The sequence below is a fragment of the Dendronephthya gigantea genome, unplaced genomic scaffold, assembly GCF_004324835.1.
Source record: "Dendronephthya gigantea isolate DGI-Jeju-01 unplaced genomic scaffold, DenGig_1.0 000010F, whole genome shotgun sequence".
In the NCBI taxonomy this organism is placed as follows: domain Eukaryota; kingdom Metazoa; phylum Cnidaria; class Anthozoa; order Malacalcyonacea; family Nephtheidae; genus Dendronephthya; species Dendronephthya gigantea.
The window spans coordinates 1,771,267-1,788,797 of NW_021163020.1; the positions used below are offsets into that span (position 1 = coordinate 1,771,267).

The 17,531-nt window shown below is 38.3% G+C and overlaps 3 protein-coding genes across 4 annotated transcripts; 2 read left to right on the forward strand and 1 right to left on the reverse strand.

Moving 5' to 3' along the window:
• Positions 1-531: 531 nt before the first annotated feature.
• LOC114518210 (probable cationic amino acid transporter) lies at positions 532-5,315 on the forward strand. 2 transcript variants are annotated; one of them, XM_028538163.1, is made up of 5 exons: positions 532-614; positions 771-2,752; positions 3,115-3,584; positions 3,724-4,543; positions 4,628-5,315. In XM_028538163.1, exons 2-5 carry the CDS (start codon positions 2,305-2,307, stop codon positions 4,822-4,824), a joined length of 1,935 nt encoding a protein of 644 aa, XP_028393964.1. In that variant the 5' UTR covers positions 532-614; positions 771-2,304; the 3' UTR covers positions 4,825-5,315. The 2 variants fall into 2 exon arrangements, with proteins under 2 accessions (XP_028393964.1, XP_028393963.1); XM_028538162.1 differs by having other exon boundaries at positions 543-650.
• On the reverse strand, positions 5,312-7,109 carry LOC114518213. The gene is made up of 5 exons (XM_028538165.1): positions 6,768-7,109; positions 6,579-6,638; positions 6,140-6,293; positions 5,805-5,959; positions 5,312-5,678 (listed from the first exon to the last, which is right to left on the reverse strand). Exons 1-5 carry the CDS (start codon positions 6,894-6,896, stop codon positions 5,445-5,447), a joined length of 732 nt encoding a protein of 243 aa, XP_028393966.1. The 5' UTR covers positions 6,897-7,109; the 3' UTR covers positions 5,312-5,444.
• An 87-nt stretch (positions 7,110-7,196) lies between these two features.
• On the forward strand, positions 7,197-17,525 carry LOC114518208 (eukaryotic translation initiation factor 4 gamma 3-like). The gene is made up of 28 exons (XM_028538158.1): positions 7,197-7,502; positions 7,689-7,714; positions 7,821-7,861; positions 8,848-9,015; positions 9,276-10,806; positions 11,041-11,144; positions 11,264-11,402; positions 11,523-11,682; positions 11,755-11,800; positions 11,945-12,025; positions 12,460-12,537; positions 12,609-12,746; positions 12,909-12,968; positions 13,082-13,219; positions 13,335-13,442; positions 13,628-13,756; positions 13,850-14,099; positions 14,315-14,424; positions 14,532-14,728; positions 15,071-15,197; positions 15,289-15,474; positions 15,628-15,800; positions 15,921-16,128; positions 16,284-16,382; positions 16,472-16,567; positions 16,655-16,742; positions 16,822-16,968; positions 17,052-17,525. The coding sequence occupies exons 1-28, from the start codon at positions 7,450-7,452 to the stop codon at positions 17,231-17,233; spliced, it is 4,863 nt and encodes a 1,620-aa protein (XP_028393959.1). The 5' UTR covers positions 7,197-7,449; the 3' UTR covers positions 17,234-17,525.
• The last annotated feature ends 6 nt before the right edge of the window (positions 17,526-17,531 follow it).

Below are 17,531 nucleotides of genomic sequence, written 5' to 3' on the forward strand. Positions count from 1 at the left end.
ATGGTCTTTGAAATATTAATTGGAGTATAGCATATCAGTAAAATGAAAATCTTGTATCTTCTTAATCAAAGACAACGTGCTGGTACTTTGCGTTGAATTTTTGACGGTCGGAGAGGTCTCTATGGGAATTTAAAAAAATTCTTCAAAACTGTGATTATCCGAATAGGTCATAATGTACCAAAAGCATGCATAAAATGTAAATATGACATGTTAAATGGGCACCGTTGATTGATTTCATGCATGGTATAAGTCTCGGCGATGCATTCAGGGATAGCGCAAACCAATTCAAGAGCATCGAAAACGTATAAAAAAATTAAATTACTATATGCAAAATCATCACAACATTGGAGTCAAATTGAATGTGCAGTTGAAGCAGGATTTTTCATGGTCATGTCCGACATAGTCAAGACAATAGAACAGTAGATATACTCGAACCTTCGATTGTGGAACGTAATCAATGAGCTAGCCGGTGCAATCAATCGTTAAAGGACCTGCTTGGCTGCATCCAAATAGTTTCATCTGCATGTAGTTCATAACATGTTAGAAAAAAAGCTTCGACTCTCCATTTGCTTACAGAGGAAATAAATCTAGTTCCGTCACGATTTTCAACAGTGGTGAGCTTACACTAAAGATCTACTTGATTTTTTTACGTAAGCTCTTGTTCTATATGTCATACACTTCATTGCATCTCTTTGTTTTGCTATATCAGTGTTGTTGCATCTCAGATATGCTTTATCAAACTTTATAGTTTATATTCTCCTGTATTTTAGGTTTCGCGAAGTAAAATTAGATGCAGACTTAAAATCACAATAAATCTGCGTGTGGGCAGGGAAGACAGCTGTGTTGGATGATAGGAAACGAGCCCACTCACAGACGTAATTATTCTGTTTCATCAAATCGCGTATACTCCCTCGCCAAATGCAAATTCTTGGGAGGATAAAAAAATTTGCATATTCCTATATCATTATACAAACCATAACAGCTTTACGTGTGTTATTCCTCCGTCGAAACGGCCTATGTAAGGCCGAGAGGTTAAATTTACTTGTTTATTTTTCATCTTTGAACGTTATTCACCCAGGATATTATCATCTATTAAGGAACATCGTGATTTCAGTTGTAGAACAACTAGTAATGAGGAATAAAAAAGGAGTTATATATATACAATGATCATTTGACCGAAAGATTCTGCCGACTTTGACACAGACGTGAAAAAACAAGTTTACTCAAGATATTAGCATCTTCGAATCCACTTCCTTCGGAAGGATAACTGACCTTCTGAGGTTCTGTTGAAACATTTTAGACAGAAGCATTCCGTAGAGCCACTGGAATTGTGTACGCGAGCAAGAAGCTGAAGCTGGGCCGATCAAAATCAAATTTAATTTCGCTGAATTTACTGCCGACAACTTTAGCTATTATTGTATTAGGAATAAAACATTAAAATATTGATGAGGAAGGACGTCTCTGTTGAAAACAACGGCATTAAAGTGAAGAATATTTCTGGCACAGAATAAAGGCCACAGGCACTGAGAGTTTAAACGAAAGCACAAGTTTGTCTTTGTCAATACGACGGTATATTTTTGGCAAGGTGTATAGTGTACTCAGCCTTGAAGGATAATTTTCAGCAGGCCAACATCGCAATTATATCCAAGGCTGTTGATACACTCTCCCAATATATAACGGTACGAATTCGATGCTCGTTTGAGTTTACGAAAAAAGAATTCGCGTGCTCGTTAGAAAACGGAGCTATACAGTTTATCAAAAGGACAAGACGAGGTGATAGCTCACAACTCACAGCGGAATTTGTAGCCATACAATAACAAGTCATCAACAAATTGTGGTCAAGCCGTATACGACGCGTACAAAATCGTTGTATGTACAAATTATGATTGGTACAATAATAGTTTGAATGATATTGTACTAGAAAACCAACATTGTTCTATTATATAAAAGAATCTTCACTTCGTACAGAAAGTCACCCTCTATTTTTGAACCAAATTACACTCGAACTTTTCATTTGGTAAAAAAGAGGTACTATTCTTTTAACTGAAGACTCATAAAAATTTAAAGCGAGCATCACGAAGGAATATATTGCTTGGAATCTGATCAGTCAAATACACGGAAAAGAAGAGACTCGTGCGGTTTCAAAATTAAACTTAACCGGTACATTCAATCCTCAAAGACTATCAGTCAAGTCAACGCATATATTTAAGAGAAAAAATTGCATATTCAGTGCAGTTCTTTTCAGACGATATTGACAAACATTAATCATCTTTTAAAAAGGAACTCTCACCGCAACAAGACAAAATGAGTTTCGCAAAGTTTTTCGCAATGCTAACCCGTACCAAGGATGTAACAACGAAGGTAGCCGAGTCAGCTCTTCATCGATGTCTTCATGTCTTCGACCTTACCTTCCTTGGTGTGGGGGCGACGGTCGGAGCAGGGCTGTACGTTGTTACAGGTCAAGTTGCAAAGAACATGGCAGGACCAGGAATAGTTCTGTCCTTTCTAATCGCTGCTGTGGCCTCGATGTTGGCAGGATTATGCTACGCGGAGTTTGGTTGTCGCGTATCAAAAGCTGGATCAGCTTATGTCTACACTTACGCCACCCTTGGAGAGTTTTGGGGCTTCGTAATCGGATGGAATATGATTCTTGAGTATATCATTGGCAACGCGTCTCTCGCAAGAGGTCTTAGTAATTACATAGATTCTGCCTTTGGCGGGGCCATAAGAGATTTCTTTACAACAAATGTTGGTAAGAAAGTTCATTTTGTATTACCTATAATATTAATCAAGTACAGTATTCTAGCGCTTCATTCTCCTAATAAACCATTTACAAATAGTTCTGATTTGAATTGCCACATGCCCTTATTTTAGTCCTTGAACTAGTAGAGGTAAACGAGTTGAATTTGACCACTATACAGAGGATTTTTTTTATGTCAGTGCCTTTCTCCTCTTCAGTCTTCCCCTCCACTTTTTAAATCGTTCCACAGCCTTACAGATGTAGCAGAGTAGGATATTTCTTCAGGCAAACGTGCAAAATTTGCGGATCTTTTTCATAAAATCCGATAGTTATTCACGAGGAGAACTTATTAATGTAAATATTTATTTTCCCAGGAGCTTGGAAAGTGGAAGGGCTTGGGTCGTATCCAGATTTTGTGGCTATGCTAATGCCACTTCTTATGATGGCGATTGTCTGCATGGGAACCCAACACTCAACCGTCTTCAACAAGACAGTCACAGCTATAAACCTATCCGTCGTTGTCTTCGTCATCGGTGTAGGTCTCTGGCATGTCGACACGAAAAACTGGACGCCGCGCGAGAATTTCGCGCCATACGGCGCTTCTGGCATCTTCGCTGGAGCCGCGAGTTGCTTTTTCTGCTTCGTTGGATTCGATGTGATCGCAACAGCAGGCGAAGAAACCATCAACCCGCGTCGAAATATCCCTCTGAGCATTGTGTTATCATTACTCATTTCATTCTTCTGTTATTTCGGAGTGGCGACTGTCTTGACAATGATGGTGCCGTACTCGGAACTCACAGAAGAAGCACCATTGGCAAACGCGTTTGGAGAGCACGCATTCAAGGTGACGAGATGTTAAAATTTTGGTTGAAAGGACTAATATACCCCCTGCAAGGGACATGGTTTATCACAAAAGGGCTTCCCTTGGGACACACAATCAGTTCTGTGATATTTTCGTAATTTCATACATTTTTTCATTCTAGGCAGCACAATACATCATTATTGCTGGTGGACTTGCTGCCCTTTCTGGTGCTCTACTTGGCGGCACCTTTGCAGTTCCGCGAATAATTTACGCGATGGCCAAAGATGGTTTAATCTTCTCCTACTTTTCCAAAGTTAACAAGTCCACGAGCACTCCAGTCCGCGCGATCGTGGCGGCCAGTGTTTTAGCGGCGTTCATCGCACTCATATTCGACCTCGACCAACTCGTGGAGATGCTTTCTATCGGCACTCTAATGGCCTATACCTTAGTCGCGGTCTCTGTAGTAGCTCTGCGTTTCCAGCCCGGAGTTAAAAGCATAGAGGAATCTGGAAGTGACATGTTTGCGAGTCGAGTGTTTTGCTGCAAAGCGAACCCAGACGCCTTTCACGATTATTTGAAGCTTGATACATCAAGTATTTCATCCTCCAGTCAGCATTCATCAAATACCGCGTACTCAAAATCCCTTAACACGATCACCAACACCTCGGAAGCTCAACCAGACTCCCGAACGAGTTTCATCGCAACGTCATCTCTGGGGTTAATCATATTTGGAATGGGAGGAATGAGCGCGGTCTTCATTGGGGCTTGGGGCAATCTTCTCGGGGAGGACCCATGGGCAATAACAACACTGACCTTAAGTGGGGTGTTGGTAGTCTTGGGTGTGGTTATAATGGTACTACAGCCGACCAATGGTGCTACGTTTCCATTCACAGTACCATGTGTACCAGTACTCCCACTGGCAAGCATAATGGTGAATATATTTCTACTTCTGAAGCTGAAGTACATGACCTGGATACGTTTTGCTGTATGGCTAGTTATTGGTAAGTTACCTTTGCATCCCTTAAATATTTGTAACACGTTTAGCCATTTACCCACTGTTTATAACGCTTACTTTCTGTACCTAGGTCTTCTAATTTACTTCATCTACGGAATACACAACAGTGTTGAAGGAAAAAACATTGATTCCGTTGGTAAGGAAAAAGTAAAGTTAGTAATGCCTCCACCACCGGAGAATATGTACGACATGAAGCAAATACAACCAGAGAATGGGAAAAAGCCACTCGACGATTTTGATGAAGAAGCAAGATACGTTAAAAATTAGGTAGAAATACCTAGATAGGCACACTAGGAAACATTATTGTGATACACTTTGAACTCTTGAATAAACATCTCCTGTCTGAGTTTGCCGGCAAAGTGGAGCAGAAACCAGGTAGAACAAGTTAGTGCTACTAACCTACTTAATTGTGTCTTACGTATTGGTAGAGATAGATGAGACTCCCTGAGTCCCTGGCATTTTTTCAATGTTTTTCTCCTCCACATGAAGAGTTTCCAAGCTGACATACAATAATGTTCTCTAGTGCAAGAGACAAGATTTTATCGGACGGTTTTAATTTTTGACGGCCGAAAATTTAGTATATAAATTTTAATAGTCGGCCGTGCATCCGACATTAACAATGCTGTTAGATACAGGTATTTTAGTTTGAATGCAGTAGAAATAACTCGGCAACCAAGAAAAAGAAAGAAGATGAAATTAAAGCAAAAATTATTTATTTTAGAATTCTGGAAATAGTCGAAAACTAGATGAAATAAAGCGCCGGCAGTTTGAATGAGAGAGAAATACTAATGTTTATATACACAGCGTTTCTGGACAAAGAAAAGCATCTAATACTAATATTCGGTGTATTTTATACACATATATTACAGACAGTATAAACCAGTACATCAATTTCTAAATATTTTTTTCCTAAACCACGACCAAATTCTTTGAAAAATCCCATGGCTGTCTTCTTTCCAAATGCCCGACTTTCTCTTCATTGCCCTGACTTCAACACGTACTAATCTTTCAACGAGATTGTTATATGCTGCAACATCAGATAAGCACGAGACATGTTTTGAAGTGGCAAACCCACGACTGACAATATCTTCATTCAGGCAGGATTTTCGTCTTAACCAACCCTGAAAAATATCGATTCAAAACTCAAAATCCGTATTTCTTTAACTAAGGAGTTGACAAACTTGACATGCAGGTGAATATAGCTTGGGGAAACAAGATGAGAAGCTTCGGTACACCTGCAAACAAACCTTATTGTGGTAAACAATCGATTCTATATTATCAGACTCGTCTTTGCCAAGAAGTTGAAACTTAATCATGTTGCTTGCAAGTTCAGAGTTCAGGAATTCAAGACCACCACTTTGCAATTCAATGCCACTTATGTTGATATCCAGCAAGCTGGGATCTATGACAGGAAAGAAAATCCATGTTTGATTGTTCAGTTTATTTTTGTTTTCACTTTACTCAGGCAGAGACTCTCTCTCTTAGAGTAATGAACAGTAATGCTGCCTTCTTTAGTTCATTGTCTCTCGTGATTATTTCTAGTTTGTAATAGTTGAACCAGTTTGCTCAACCACTCCAATACCTGTGATATATTTTATTCGAGCTCTCCACAGCAATGGTAAATGAAGAACACCTAGATGGCCATTATCACAGACTTTCATGACTTTTCCTGTTAATGTGGCATTATTTTTGAAGTAGGTTTCAGGAATGGATGATGTTTTGGTAAAATGATGAAACTAGAGATAAGGTATATATATATAATGCAGGTAATTGTGCATAGAAAAGACAGGAATTATATATATGAGGGGCATGCAGTATGTGCATGATGTCAGTGGTGGTGAAAAATATTGAAGAAAAAAGTTCTTTATTTTGAATTCATTACAGCAATAGAAGAATAGCAGGCTTATGGGATATGGTAAATGAATTATTAGAATCCCCAGAACTACAGGGCTATAGAGTAGTCTTCATCAGCAACTTCACCATCCATTTTTCCTTTATATGGAGTGAAATGATACACTTACAGCGTAGGTTCTTCTAATGATTACCACCAAACCAATACCACCAATAATCCAGCTTACATTCTACAAATGAAAATCAAAATCTACCTCCAATATCCATAAATGGTACTTCTAGCCATCTTACTCATATGAACCTATTTTTCAATTTTCATCCATTTCAACTTGACCACATAGTAATAACAGAAAACTCACTCCTATGAATCGTATATTATTGTCTAGAAATATCTGAAGTTTATTCAGAATGTCTCTGTTTGAAACCAACTCCTCTTGCTTCCCTAATGATTCATTTCCATTTTTGTCCATTATTCGAAAACGCAACATACATGTTCATCCAGTCAAAATTCATTCCATTGAATTCATTCCATTCATATTTATACTTCCACTTTACACCTCTACATTTCCCTAATTTTTATACTGGAGTAACTCTAGGGTAGTACAGTACACTGTGCAATACACTTTCACAGAAGAAACAAAAAACCCAGGATGACTTATAGTTCACAATTTTGTTGTAATATGTTGCGACCACGCAAAAGTGGGAAGATTTTATCGTTTTTGCGTCGAAATTTTGAGCCTGCGTGACGCATGTGCGCGTTCTAAGAATGTGACGTCATTTCATTTATCTGACTCAGGTCGGTTTGGTACGGCATCGACTGCCGTGGAATAGCTGTTTATTTTACTATGGAATCCTTCAAAATCTACGCTTTTATCAAACCATCGATGTCTCAAAAAGACACCAAACCATAATGGAATAACCAAACACCACGTACAGCTCGCCGGTCGCCAATATAACAAGTTTTAGTACTTTTAACCGACGCTTAAAATCAAGCCATTTTGCCGGCTACGGTGAAGGGTTCGTGTATTTTTTGGGGAAGAAATGCAAAGGAAGCAACATAATCTTGGAGCAGGCCAAGGAAGAAGTCAAATACAGTATCCTTTTAAATATGGATTATATACGAGTGTTATGTCGTTTTGTATCGGCGATCGGGAGTGAATTGGGCCAATTTATTGTGTCTCGCAAATATGTCGACTTTACTTTCGCATTTGTTCATAGGTACATGTGATTTTGTATACAAATAGAATGATCGTTTATAAAACTTAACTTGATCTTTACAGAAATCAAAGAAATACTCATATACAAGGTACGTGTACCGCTCATATTGTCTATGCTCTTGTATTTGGGATAAAAATTCAAGATCGATCTCTATATTTGAATGAATCAAATTTGATGTAATTTTGTGTTTTCAGGCGATACGCCGCTGCGGAATCCTCAGAATTATCCAGTGCAGGTTAGAGCAGTGATTCAATATACATTTTTTAACGAATGAATTACAATTTGAAAGCCAAAATTAAGTTTGATTTAAGAGATTCTTATAATAAAGTTTATGTTATGATCTTTGTGGTATACGTATAATACATAGAAAGTGCAATATCATTGCTTGACTGGGTCCTGCTGGGAAGGTGGACTATGTTATAACCTATGGGTGGGGTAACCAACAAATGTCTTATAAACAATCCAGATGGCATTTAGTTTTAATGTGCTTGATGCCATAGAGTGTTAAGAAAGATGATTAAGGTACAATATAACTCATTTATGATATGTCATTGTTTTTGCCTATGCCAATGATTCACTATTCATTGTGAAATTTGTATTTTTGCCTAATGAACCTATGACAATGTTTTGGTTACCCAACTGTGTCAATGGTGGTTAATTTCATGATTATTGTCAGTTGTTTTTGTAATTTAAATTCCAATTTGCATGTTATACTGGTACTGTAACAAATTATACAATAAAACATGTTGAATAGCATTTAAAACTTTTGCCATATTTGGATATATTTTTGTCTGTATCCAAATGGAATATGGTTCCGAACTCATTGACATTACAAGTTGCCCAACCATTTCCCATGTATTGTGAGCTAAGTTGCTTTATTGAAGACAGCAAAAAGGCCTTTACTATGCAGTGAATAGGAACCTTTATCAGTGACTATTAGTATGAAATTTGTCTGTGTTGTATGCTGTATGTCCTATGTTGTTTGCTTATACCATTGTGCAAAGGGCATGGTTGTGGGGCACTTGAGTACAAGTTTGTTGATTAATTAATTTCAAAATCAAAAGCCCAATGATGAGCAATTTCATCAGCTAGTGTAAGCAAACAGCACCGGTTTAATACAAAACTAATACATTTATCATTGATAGTCATTCCTAAAGCTCCCTATTATGTTCCAGTCTACATGCAATTGACACCAACTCTGTTCATGAATTAAAAAAATAGGCAGCTATCATGATGCAAGGAGGTCAACGTCCTTACATGCAAATCCCAATGCAACGTCCAATAAGGGGAGCCACCAGGGCAATGTACTCCTCTTCTCCTCAAGCTCATTCACCAATGCAGGGATACCTTACACCACAGCAGAATATTTCTTTTCAAATGATGGGGCAGGTGGGTTTTAGTTTGTCATTCAAAGTGATGAAGCCTTAGTGTGAATTGTATGCTTTGAAGTGAGTAGTAAATTTGTGCCTGTGGTCTTTTGTGTATAGCAAATTTATGTTGTCGTGATTGGCAGGTGAATTTGTGTTGTACATATGTTATACATATAATGTCAATCCTAGATTTAGCATATGTACTGTGTTGTTTTATATGTATCTCGTACGAGAAATTAAGGAAAATGTATAAGTGTGAGGTATTTTGTTTTCATCTAGGAACCTTTTGGCCAAGTTATAAGTAGGCCAGCATACATTCCAAATGTGCAACAGGCTTACCCAGTTCAACCTAATCCCACATTTCCACAAAGTCAATATATACACACACAACAACCATTCTATCCAGGAATGCAACCTATGTACTATGTGCAACCAAACCCACCTATGCAACAACCACCACAACAGTCAGCACCAACTCAAAACACAGCAATTCAACAGAACAATGTAGGCAAACCTAAACCGAAACGATCTAGTAAAATTGTCATTCGAGATCCCAAAGACCATAAAGATGTTACCGATGAAATTCTTTCCAAAACTAGTACAGCAAATGGCCGATCCAGCAGCACCCCTCCACTGGCAAATGCAACAGCTCAGACAGAATCATCCAACATCCAGGCACAGTTTGCTGCTCAGGTTGCCGCTGTTGCCAACGATACAGGTAAAGGGAAACAAGTGGTTGAAAAGAAAGCTGAAAACACAGAGAACGATAACAAGGAACCTCCAATTAAAACTGCTGACGAAATAGATGGATCAAAAACAGAAGTTACCTTCCAAAATAAACAAGAAAATGGCTCTATAGTTGATGATCAAAATTGTCCTAAAGTTTTAGCTGAACCCAAGACAGAAAATCCAAACAAAGTGACTAGTCTATCAAATAATGAAAGGACAGAAAATAGTGCAATCACAGCCGAAAAAACACATTTAAATCAAAGCTCCCCAACTTTGGAAGAAATGACAGAAAAATTGAAAATGAGTATCGGGCCTGTAAAGGAAGCTCCAAGTGAACAAAAGGTTGTGCTTTTACGAGCTGATAGAGGGGCAACAAAAAATGGGGAAAAAGCAACAGAGAGTTTGGTACCAGAAAATGTTGGTAAGGAAAAAGTGGTCACTGAAAATATAGTTAACACCAGTTCAGTTGAAAAAGCAAAGGATGAAAATACAGATAAATGTTTGGACAATTCTCAAAATTCTGAAGATGTGAAAACATGCACTAATGCAGCACAAACTGATGTTCTTTCTGGTAAAGATGAAAATAATGTTCCAAGGCTTACTACCACCAATGAAATGAATGTCCAACCAGTTTGTAACCAAGAGGAAAATGTGACTGTCAGTGATGGACAACCAAATGACAACCGATCAGATGAAATTCCTAAAGATGTTCCAATGCAAGAACCTGTCGCACCACAACAGGAAGCAAAACTAGAAGATATAAAAGATGTTGCAGAGACAGATGGGAAGACACAGGAAGTAGAACCACAAGTTGAGAAACCACATGTTGAGAAATCACAAGAAAAGGACAGGACTCAAGGAGAGGAAAGTGAAGAGAACAAAGAACAACAAGATGACAAACAACCACAAGCTGAAAAGCAAGTCCAGACAAAACAGGAAACTTCAGGATCAGATGAAAAACAGCAAAAAGACTACGCACCTCAACTACCAAACCCTGTGTATGCAGATAAACCAGAACAAAAACAGGATAATCCAAAAGTGGACAATCCAAAGCCGCAGGAAAAACAACTGAGAACAGCAGGTTTGAAACTCAATTGTTAGATGCTTTGACAAATGCTACTAAGTATTTACTAGTCATAAACTAATGGCTATTCTGCATAGACCTTTGGAAGAACCTCTTCAATATGACTGGGGCATCTTTAGATTATAATAAAATGACTGATTGGCAAAATAATTTCCTTATTTACCATGGTTGAGGCTGCTTAGATGCTCTAGAATATATCCGCAGAATAACATTTATGATAACTTTTGGCAGAACCACCTAAGAAGAAATCCTCAAAACAAAGATTCAAGGATATAAATAAGAAAGAGACTGGAGGAGACATGATGGATGCATATACAGATAAACCACCACCAGAGGTGAATGATTATGTTTCAAAAGTATACCATCTATTGTATAGTGTGCTAGTTTGTTTTTAAGAATTGTAATCCTAAACTGTCACCAAACTTATGAGAGGAATCTTTTATAAAATTTTTAGCCTGTCGTAGAGGAAAAGTTGAAGCCGGTTGAGATTGTACCAGAACAGAGTGAGAAACCTTTGGAGGAAGACTTGAGCTGGGAGGACAAGGGAGAGAAGATTGGGGATGAAATTAAGATAGAAAAAGAAACTGACACAGGTAACCCTAAACGAATTCCTATCATTGAGCGCTAATTATAGGAGTGAAGATATTGTACTGTTGTGTATTATTAAGTATAAATTGTACCAGTTCTCCAAGTTTGCTCTCTTTTGAAACTAGCGACTCCTGCGGTCGAGCAGACGAAGCGAAAATATGAACGCGATTTCCTGCTGCAATTCCAATTCATGCAAGTGTGTACTGAGAAACCAGTTGGACTACCTGATATCGAGGTCGTTCTTGATGCCCCAATACCGCCCAGCAAAGGAGGCGGCTCGCAAAGGTAAATAATTGGAAATACAAGACCAGATAAGATGAAGAAATATTGCATTTAACTCTCGCATTTCCATTGCAGAGGTGGATCAGATTTCTTACCCTCGTATGCAAGACAGAAAAGCCAGGTAAAATTAAGTATTTTTACAAAAATGGATCGGTATCTTCCATTTCTGGCTAGTTTTTTTGAAAACCAAAAGCAGAAGATCGTGCGACGAAGTTGTAAGTATGGTTACCATGAGATTTAGCTTTTCTGATGTGTATTCCTATAGGGTGGTGGTGGAAGACGTGAAAGCCGCGGTAAACCCCCACCTCGCAAGATAATCACCGCTGCCCCAGCACCTCCCGTGGTTGTATGTATATTTCCATGCTTTTAAACCCCCATTTTTTACATTTTTCCCGCTGGCCTTTAATGATTAGAATGATAAATGATCAGTTATAGCGATTTTTGTTGTTATAATAATTTAGTAGGACATTAGCGGATTACGGCGGATAGTAAGATGATGATTTAGGAAGGAAGGATTATAAGAGATTTCTTACACAAATAGATTAATACACAAATCAGTTTATTTACTTCCGTAAAGATCATCCTAATTCATTTGTCTATCATACGATTATCGTCGCATGACGAATGGTTTTGACTATTTTTCCACTCTTGACTTAAAAGAATGGCAACGGACAATAAACTTTGTCCTTTTCTACCCTGCTTGTCGACTTATTGTATATTTTTTGCACGTTTCTTGTTCGTTTCGTTAAGTAACGTTGAGAAAATTTGATATTTCCACAGCTGAAACAAAGTGAAAATCGTTGGCAGCGACCCGAGGCAAAAGAAAAGGAATTATCAGAAGAGGAAAAGAAAACGGCTGTAGGTTTGAGTTTTTTAAACGAAATCAAAATGACCTTTAAAGCTCAGTATTATTTAATGATTTATTTCAGGAATTATACCGTAATGTGATCGCCATCTTGAATAAACTTACTCCACAAAAGTTCAAGACTTTGGTAGAGCAGATCTCCATGCTTAACATTGACACACCTGAACGTCTCGAGGGAGTAATCGACAGGATATTTGAAAAGGTATGATGGTTTACGGGCAACAGTTTGGAATTGATAAATCCACGCTATCTGATGTAAATAACTAATTACAAGCTTTTTAACACGATCCAAGATCGATTATGATGCATATTGTTGATATTTGAGCGTTTGATTTATTAATTTTTTGTATGAATATTTTTCCAGGCTATAGGGGAGCCAGTGTTCAGCGTTGCTTACGCCAATATGTGTCGATGTTTGTTTACGGTAATTATTGCAAAGCTGTCTTTTCAGAAAAGCGGTGTATTCTTCGTTTAGTATACATTACACTATCGATCGTGACATGTATAAATAAGACGACATTATAAATTTATGGACAGATAAAAGTTTCTGATGCGGATGGAAAAGACGTGTCTTTCCGGAAATTGTTGCTGAATCGATGCCAGAAAGAATTTGAAAAAGAAAAAGAATGTGAGAACGCTTTATTGGAGAAAAATTCTCAGCTTGAAGGGTTGTCGGTATGTTTTTGCTTTGATTTAACGCTCGGGATTTAGAATCAAGCATTGATGACATGGTTGTTTTGTAGAATATCAGGAAAGCCGCGGGATTTTTCTGAATGTCTCATTTTTGCAGGAGGAAGAAAGAAAGAAGGGAAAGGAGGAGATGGATGAAGCTCTAGCAAAGAATAAACGGCGGATGTTGGGGAATATTAAGTTTATTGGAGAGTTGTTTAAGCTAAAAGTACGTTAGTAGCTTCTGAATGAACTTTGATCTGATACTGACGGGATTACTGTACTTGGATATTTTCTTGCTCAAGGGAAAAGGAAAAGTTACATCCTAAATCTGACAACGGATTCATGTTGCCATTACCTATGAAATGAAGCCATTACCTATTTTCTTTAACATGATTTTAAACTTTTTTTTAGCTACTGACAGAAAATATCATGCATGATTGTATATTTAAACTGCTTCGAGCTGGCGACGAGGAAAGTTTAGAGAGCATGTGTAAATTGCTGTTTACTATCGGCAAAGATCTTGATTCGGATAAAGCGAAGGTATTTTACTCCACTCAGTTTGAAAGAAATTGATATTTCCTAAACCGGTATTATTGTAGTAGTTTTAAACAAATATATTTTGATCCTTTTCAGCCTCGAATCGAACAGTATTTTGACCAAATCAACAAAATTATAGCAGCTAAGAAAGTTTCATCACGGGTCACGTTTATGCTCCGTGATGTGATCGAGCTTCGTGTGAACAAATGGGTGCATCGTAGGGAAGAACAGTATAATCCCAAGACGATTGATCAGATCCACAAGGAGGCACAGGAGGAGAAAATAAAGGAGCAAAGATTGGTATCCCAGCAGGCGCTCAAGGACAAGCAGAAAAAAGGAGGACCAGGTAATATGTGGAGGCCATCTTGCCGGTCATGGGATACATGACTCCGTACAAAATCCCCCCCCCCTCATGCCTAAACGTGCTAGGGATGCGTGCACCCCCGTAAATCCATCGCTTACGTAATGAATGGTGGTGAATTTAGCTGAGTCAAAAGGTGATGAGAGTGTTTTACGTACGGGAACCATGTTTAAATTGTGTGAAATATATTCTTCGTATAGGGGGTCGCGACAGTCCAAAACCAACATCAAACGATGGCTGGATTACAACGGGAAAGAGCGGAAAACCGATGTCTATTGATCAAAATAAACTGAGAAGCATGGCCGCCAAGGTAAAACAATTTTTGCAATATCTAATGGACGTGCAACCTGCGAAGTTATCGATGGAACGGTACGTTTTATTAAAATTGTTCAATGTCTGTATATTGATTTCCTGTAGCGAACGAATGCTGACGAAATCTCACTGGGTCCATCTTCACGATTCGGTCAAATGTGGGGTCGTGGTAGCTCTGCTGGTTTGAGTAATTCCCAGCAAGAACAAGATCAACCTCAGGGGAACAGGTTTAACGCATTGAGTGGGGGCGATGTCTCATCCAATCGACCGTATGATCCAAGACGACCATCATCTGGTTCAAGGTTGGGAAAGTATTTATTTACATAGGCCCGTTTTCACTTGCAATTTTTGTAGCATTTTCTTCAACTGATAAATGTGAACTAATGAATAAGTTACAGATATTCATATCAGAGTACTTGAGCTCTAAACCTCCGTAACTGTCCACTCGTTCACATCTATCAAAAGAAAAAAATTGCAAGCGTGTAAACGGGCGTTAAGATAGTTCAGGAATTTGATGAACGAAGCCAGAGGATCTCTGAATGATTGAGAAGAGCGTAAGAGAAATGGAGGATGATATAATAATGCATAGGAATCGTGGTGTTGTTTATTTGGATTTGTAGAAGAATTTCTTTACAAAATTCCAGGCCCTCGTCGGCTGGTTCGCGAGGAAGTGATAAAACCCGGGTGAAAAGTGATCGGGATCGTGAGAGCGCACTTGAAGCAGTCCGAGCTCTTACAAAGCAACAGAGTGAGAAACCTCCAGTCGCACAGGTTGAATTCTTGAATATATACATATGATGCCACTTTTGCGCTTTTGGATTGCCACAACAAATCAAAGTAATGCGAGACCGTCTTTTTACAGCCTCCACCCGCAAACAAAGATCGACAAGAAGTCAAAGCGAGCAAAGAAACAAACGAGCCGGTCAGGCAATCTAGCGAGCCTCCAAGCCAACCCAGTGAGCCTGTCAAAGAACCATTGAGTGAAGAGGAATTAGTAAGAAAAACCACGGCACTAATCGATGAATATGTTAACATTCAAGACATAACGGTAAAGTTGTTGATATAGTTCCAATATAGGATGTTTCTTTCTGTGTCTTTTGTAAAAGTTGTTTGTTTTGTTTGAGTCATTAGGTGGGGAGAAATGTTGCCGGCGAATTTGTTCATTTTGATATTTAAACATGACGTCGTCCATATTTTTCAGGAGGCGATGGCGTGTTTCACAGATCTTCACTCTCCAACCTTGCATCATGTTTTTATACTGACTGCTGTCGAGCATACGTATGACATGTCAGCCAGAGCCCGCAATGATACTGGTCGGTTGTTTGCAGAACTCTTATCGCGGAAAAAACTATCCAAAGAACAGCTTACTGCAGGGTAAGAGTCAGACATGTTTAATAGTCGATTTTGCAAAACTTAATCTGAAGTTCCCAAACTCATGACGAAGACCAATTTTTTCCCCGGATATTTTGAATACCTTCAATTTATTTATTCCAGATTCAACAGTTTATTAGCGCTCGCATATGATAATGCCATAGACTACCCAATGTTATGGAAATATTTTGCCGAAATTATTACTCCAGTTATTCATGGAGGTCTCTTCACCCTTTCTGATCTCAAACCATTGATATTTGAGCATCTGATTCCTGTTGGCAAAGCTGCTGTCTTGTTCGCCGAAATTCTACTGATGAGTAAAGAAAAAGCTGTGAGTATTTCTAAACTTTGGCTTATTCACCGTTCAAGCTAAACGCCTTTCGAACAACCAGCCCCTGGCCTGATTTTCTTCCTATTACTAAACTAAAATATAAAAACACATCTTTTTGTCTTCTTCGAGCTAAGCCGAGGCTTTTTTCTATTCAGGGCGAAAATACGACAATTGAAATCTGGAGGAATGCTGAAATTTCGTGGGGCGAGGTTTTGCCTAAAGAGTCTTCAAAGGAAAACTTTTTATCACAAAAGGTAAGATTACGAATTATAATCTATTCATGAGCGGTGAAAGTTTTAATGTAAACGTTTGAGTGTGTCTAACATAATGCGTCTTTCTTTAGAATCTAAATTTTTTGCCGAACGAAAGCAATGAGAAATTGTTGAGGTTACTCCGTACTGATCAATTCAAAAATGATACCGTATTTGCTCATATTGAGGTACAGAAATTCTCAGATCCAAACTCGGGTGAAACTTTAATCAACTCTTCACTTTGACTAACGAACCAATATTTTATTGCGTTTCAGCAAAACTTTAAAGAGGAGAAAAGGAAAGAGTCGGAATTTATAAGTCAATTAGTTACAGCTGTAGCTGAAAGTTGCATAGTAAATAAAGGTAATTGATGGAAAAAAGGGAAATCTTAGATTCAGGGTTTTTTTTTATTTTGCTTGAATAATTTAATCTTTGCTTTTAGACCCCGAGTCAGGTCCAGATTGTTGCCAGGAGAAATTAAAAGCGAGAAAGGATATATTACGTAAATATCTGGACAACAATAACGCGCTGGAACTCGAAGCGTTGTTTGCCCTACAGGATATATATTTGAAATACAATAAGCCGAAAAGTAGGTTTCCAGTTTTCTTTTCTAGCTCTTTCCTGTCCCAGTTCGATGCATTGTTGGATATAAACCCTAAACTTTCTTTTCAGCAATGCTGTCGAAATTTTTTGACACGCTTTACGATGAGGAAGTCATAACAGAAGAAGCATTTATGAATTGGAAACAGAACGAAGATCCAAGCAGACAAGAAGCCAAAGGGCCTGCGCTCCAAGCAACGTCTTCGTTTTTCGATTGGCTTCAGGCAGCAGCCGTCGAGGGCGGCGAGAAATAAACTAATTGCGAGCATTTGAATGCCTAAATTTGAAATGAATACGGACACGATGAATGACTGCTGCATTGGAAATGATTTGTAACCCTGAAGCGAAAAAGATTAATCAACAAGCAAAACAAACAAGTTAGAAATTTGTTTCGGCTAAATCCTGAGAACATGTTATGCCTGCAAGGACAAACTTTTTCAAAGTCTTTATTTATAGAATTTATTTTGGTCAAAATCTATCTAATCTCCTTTTTGGGAGGTGAAGACATAAAAGAATACTGTGAAATAATAAATATTAATAATTGCATTTGTG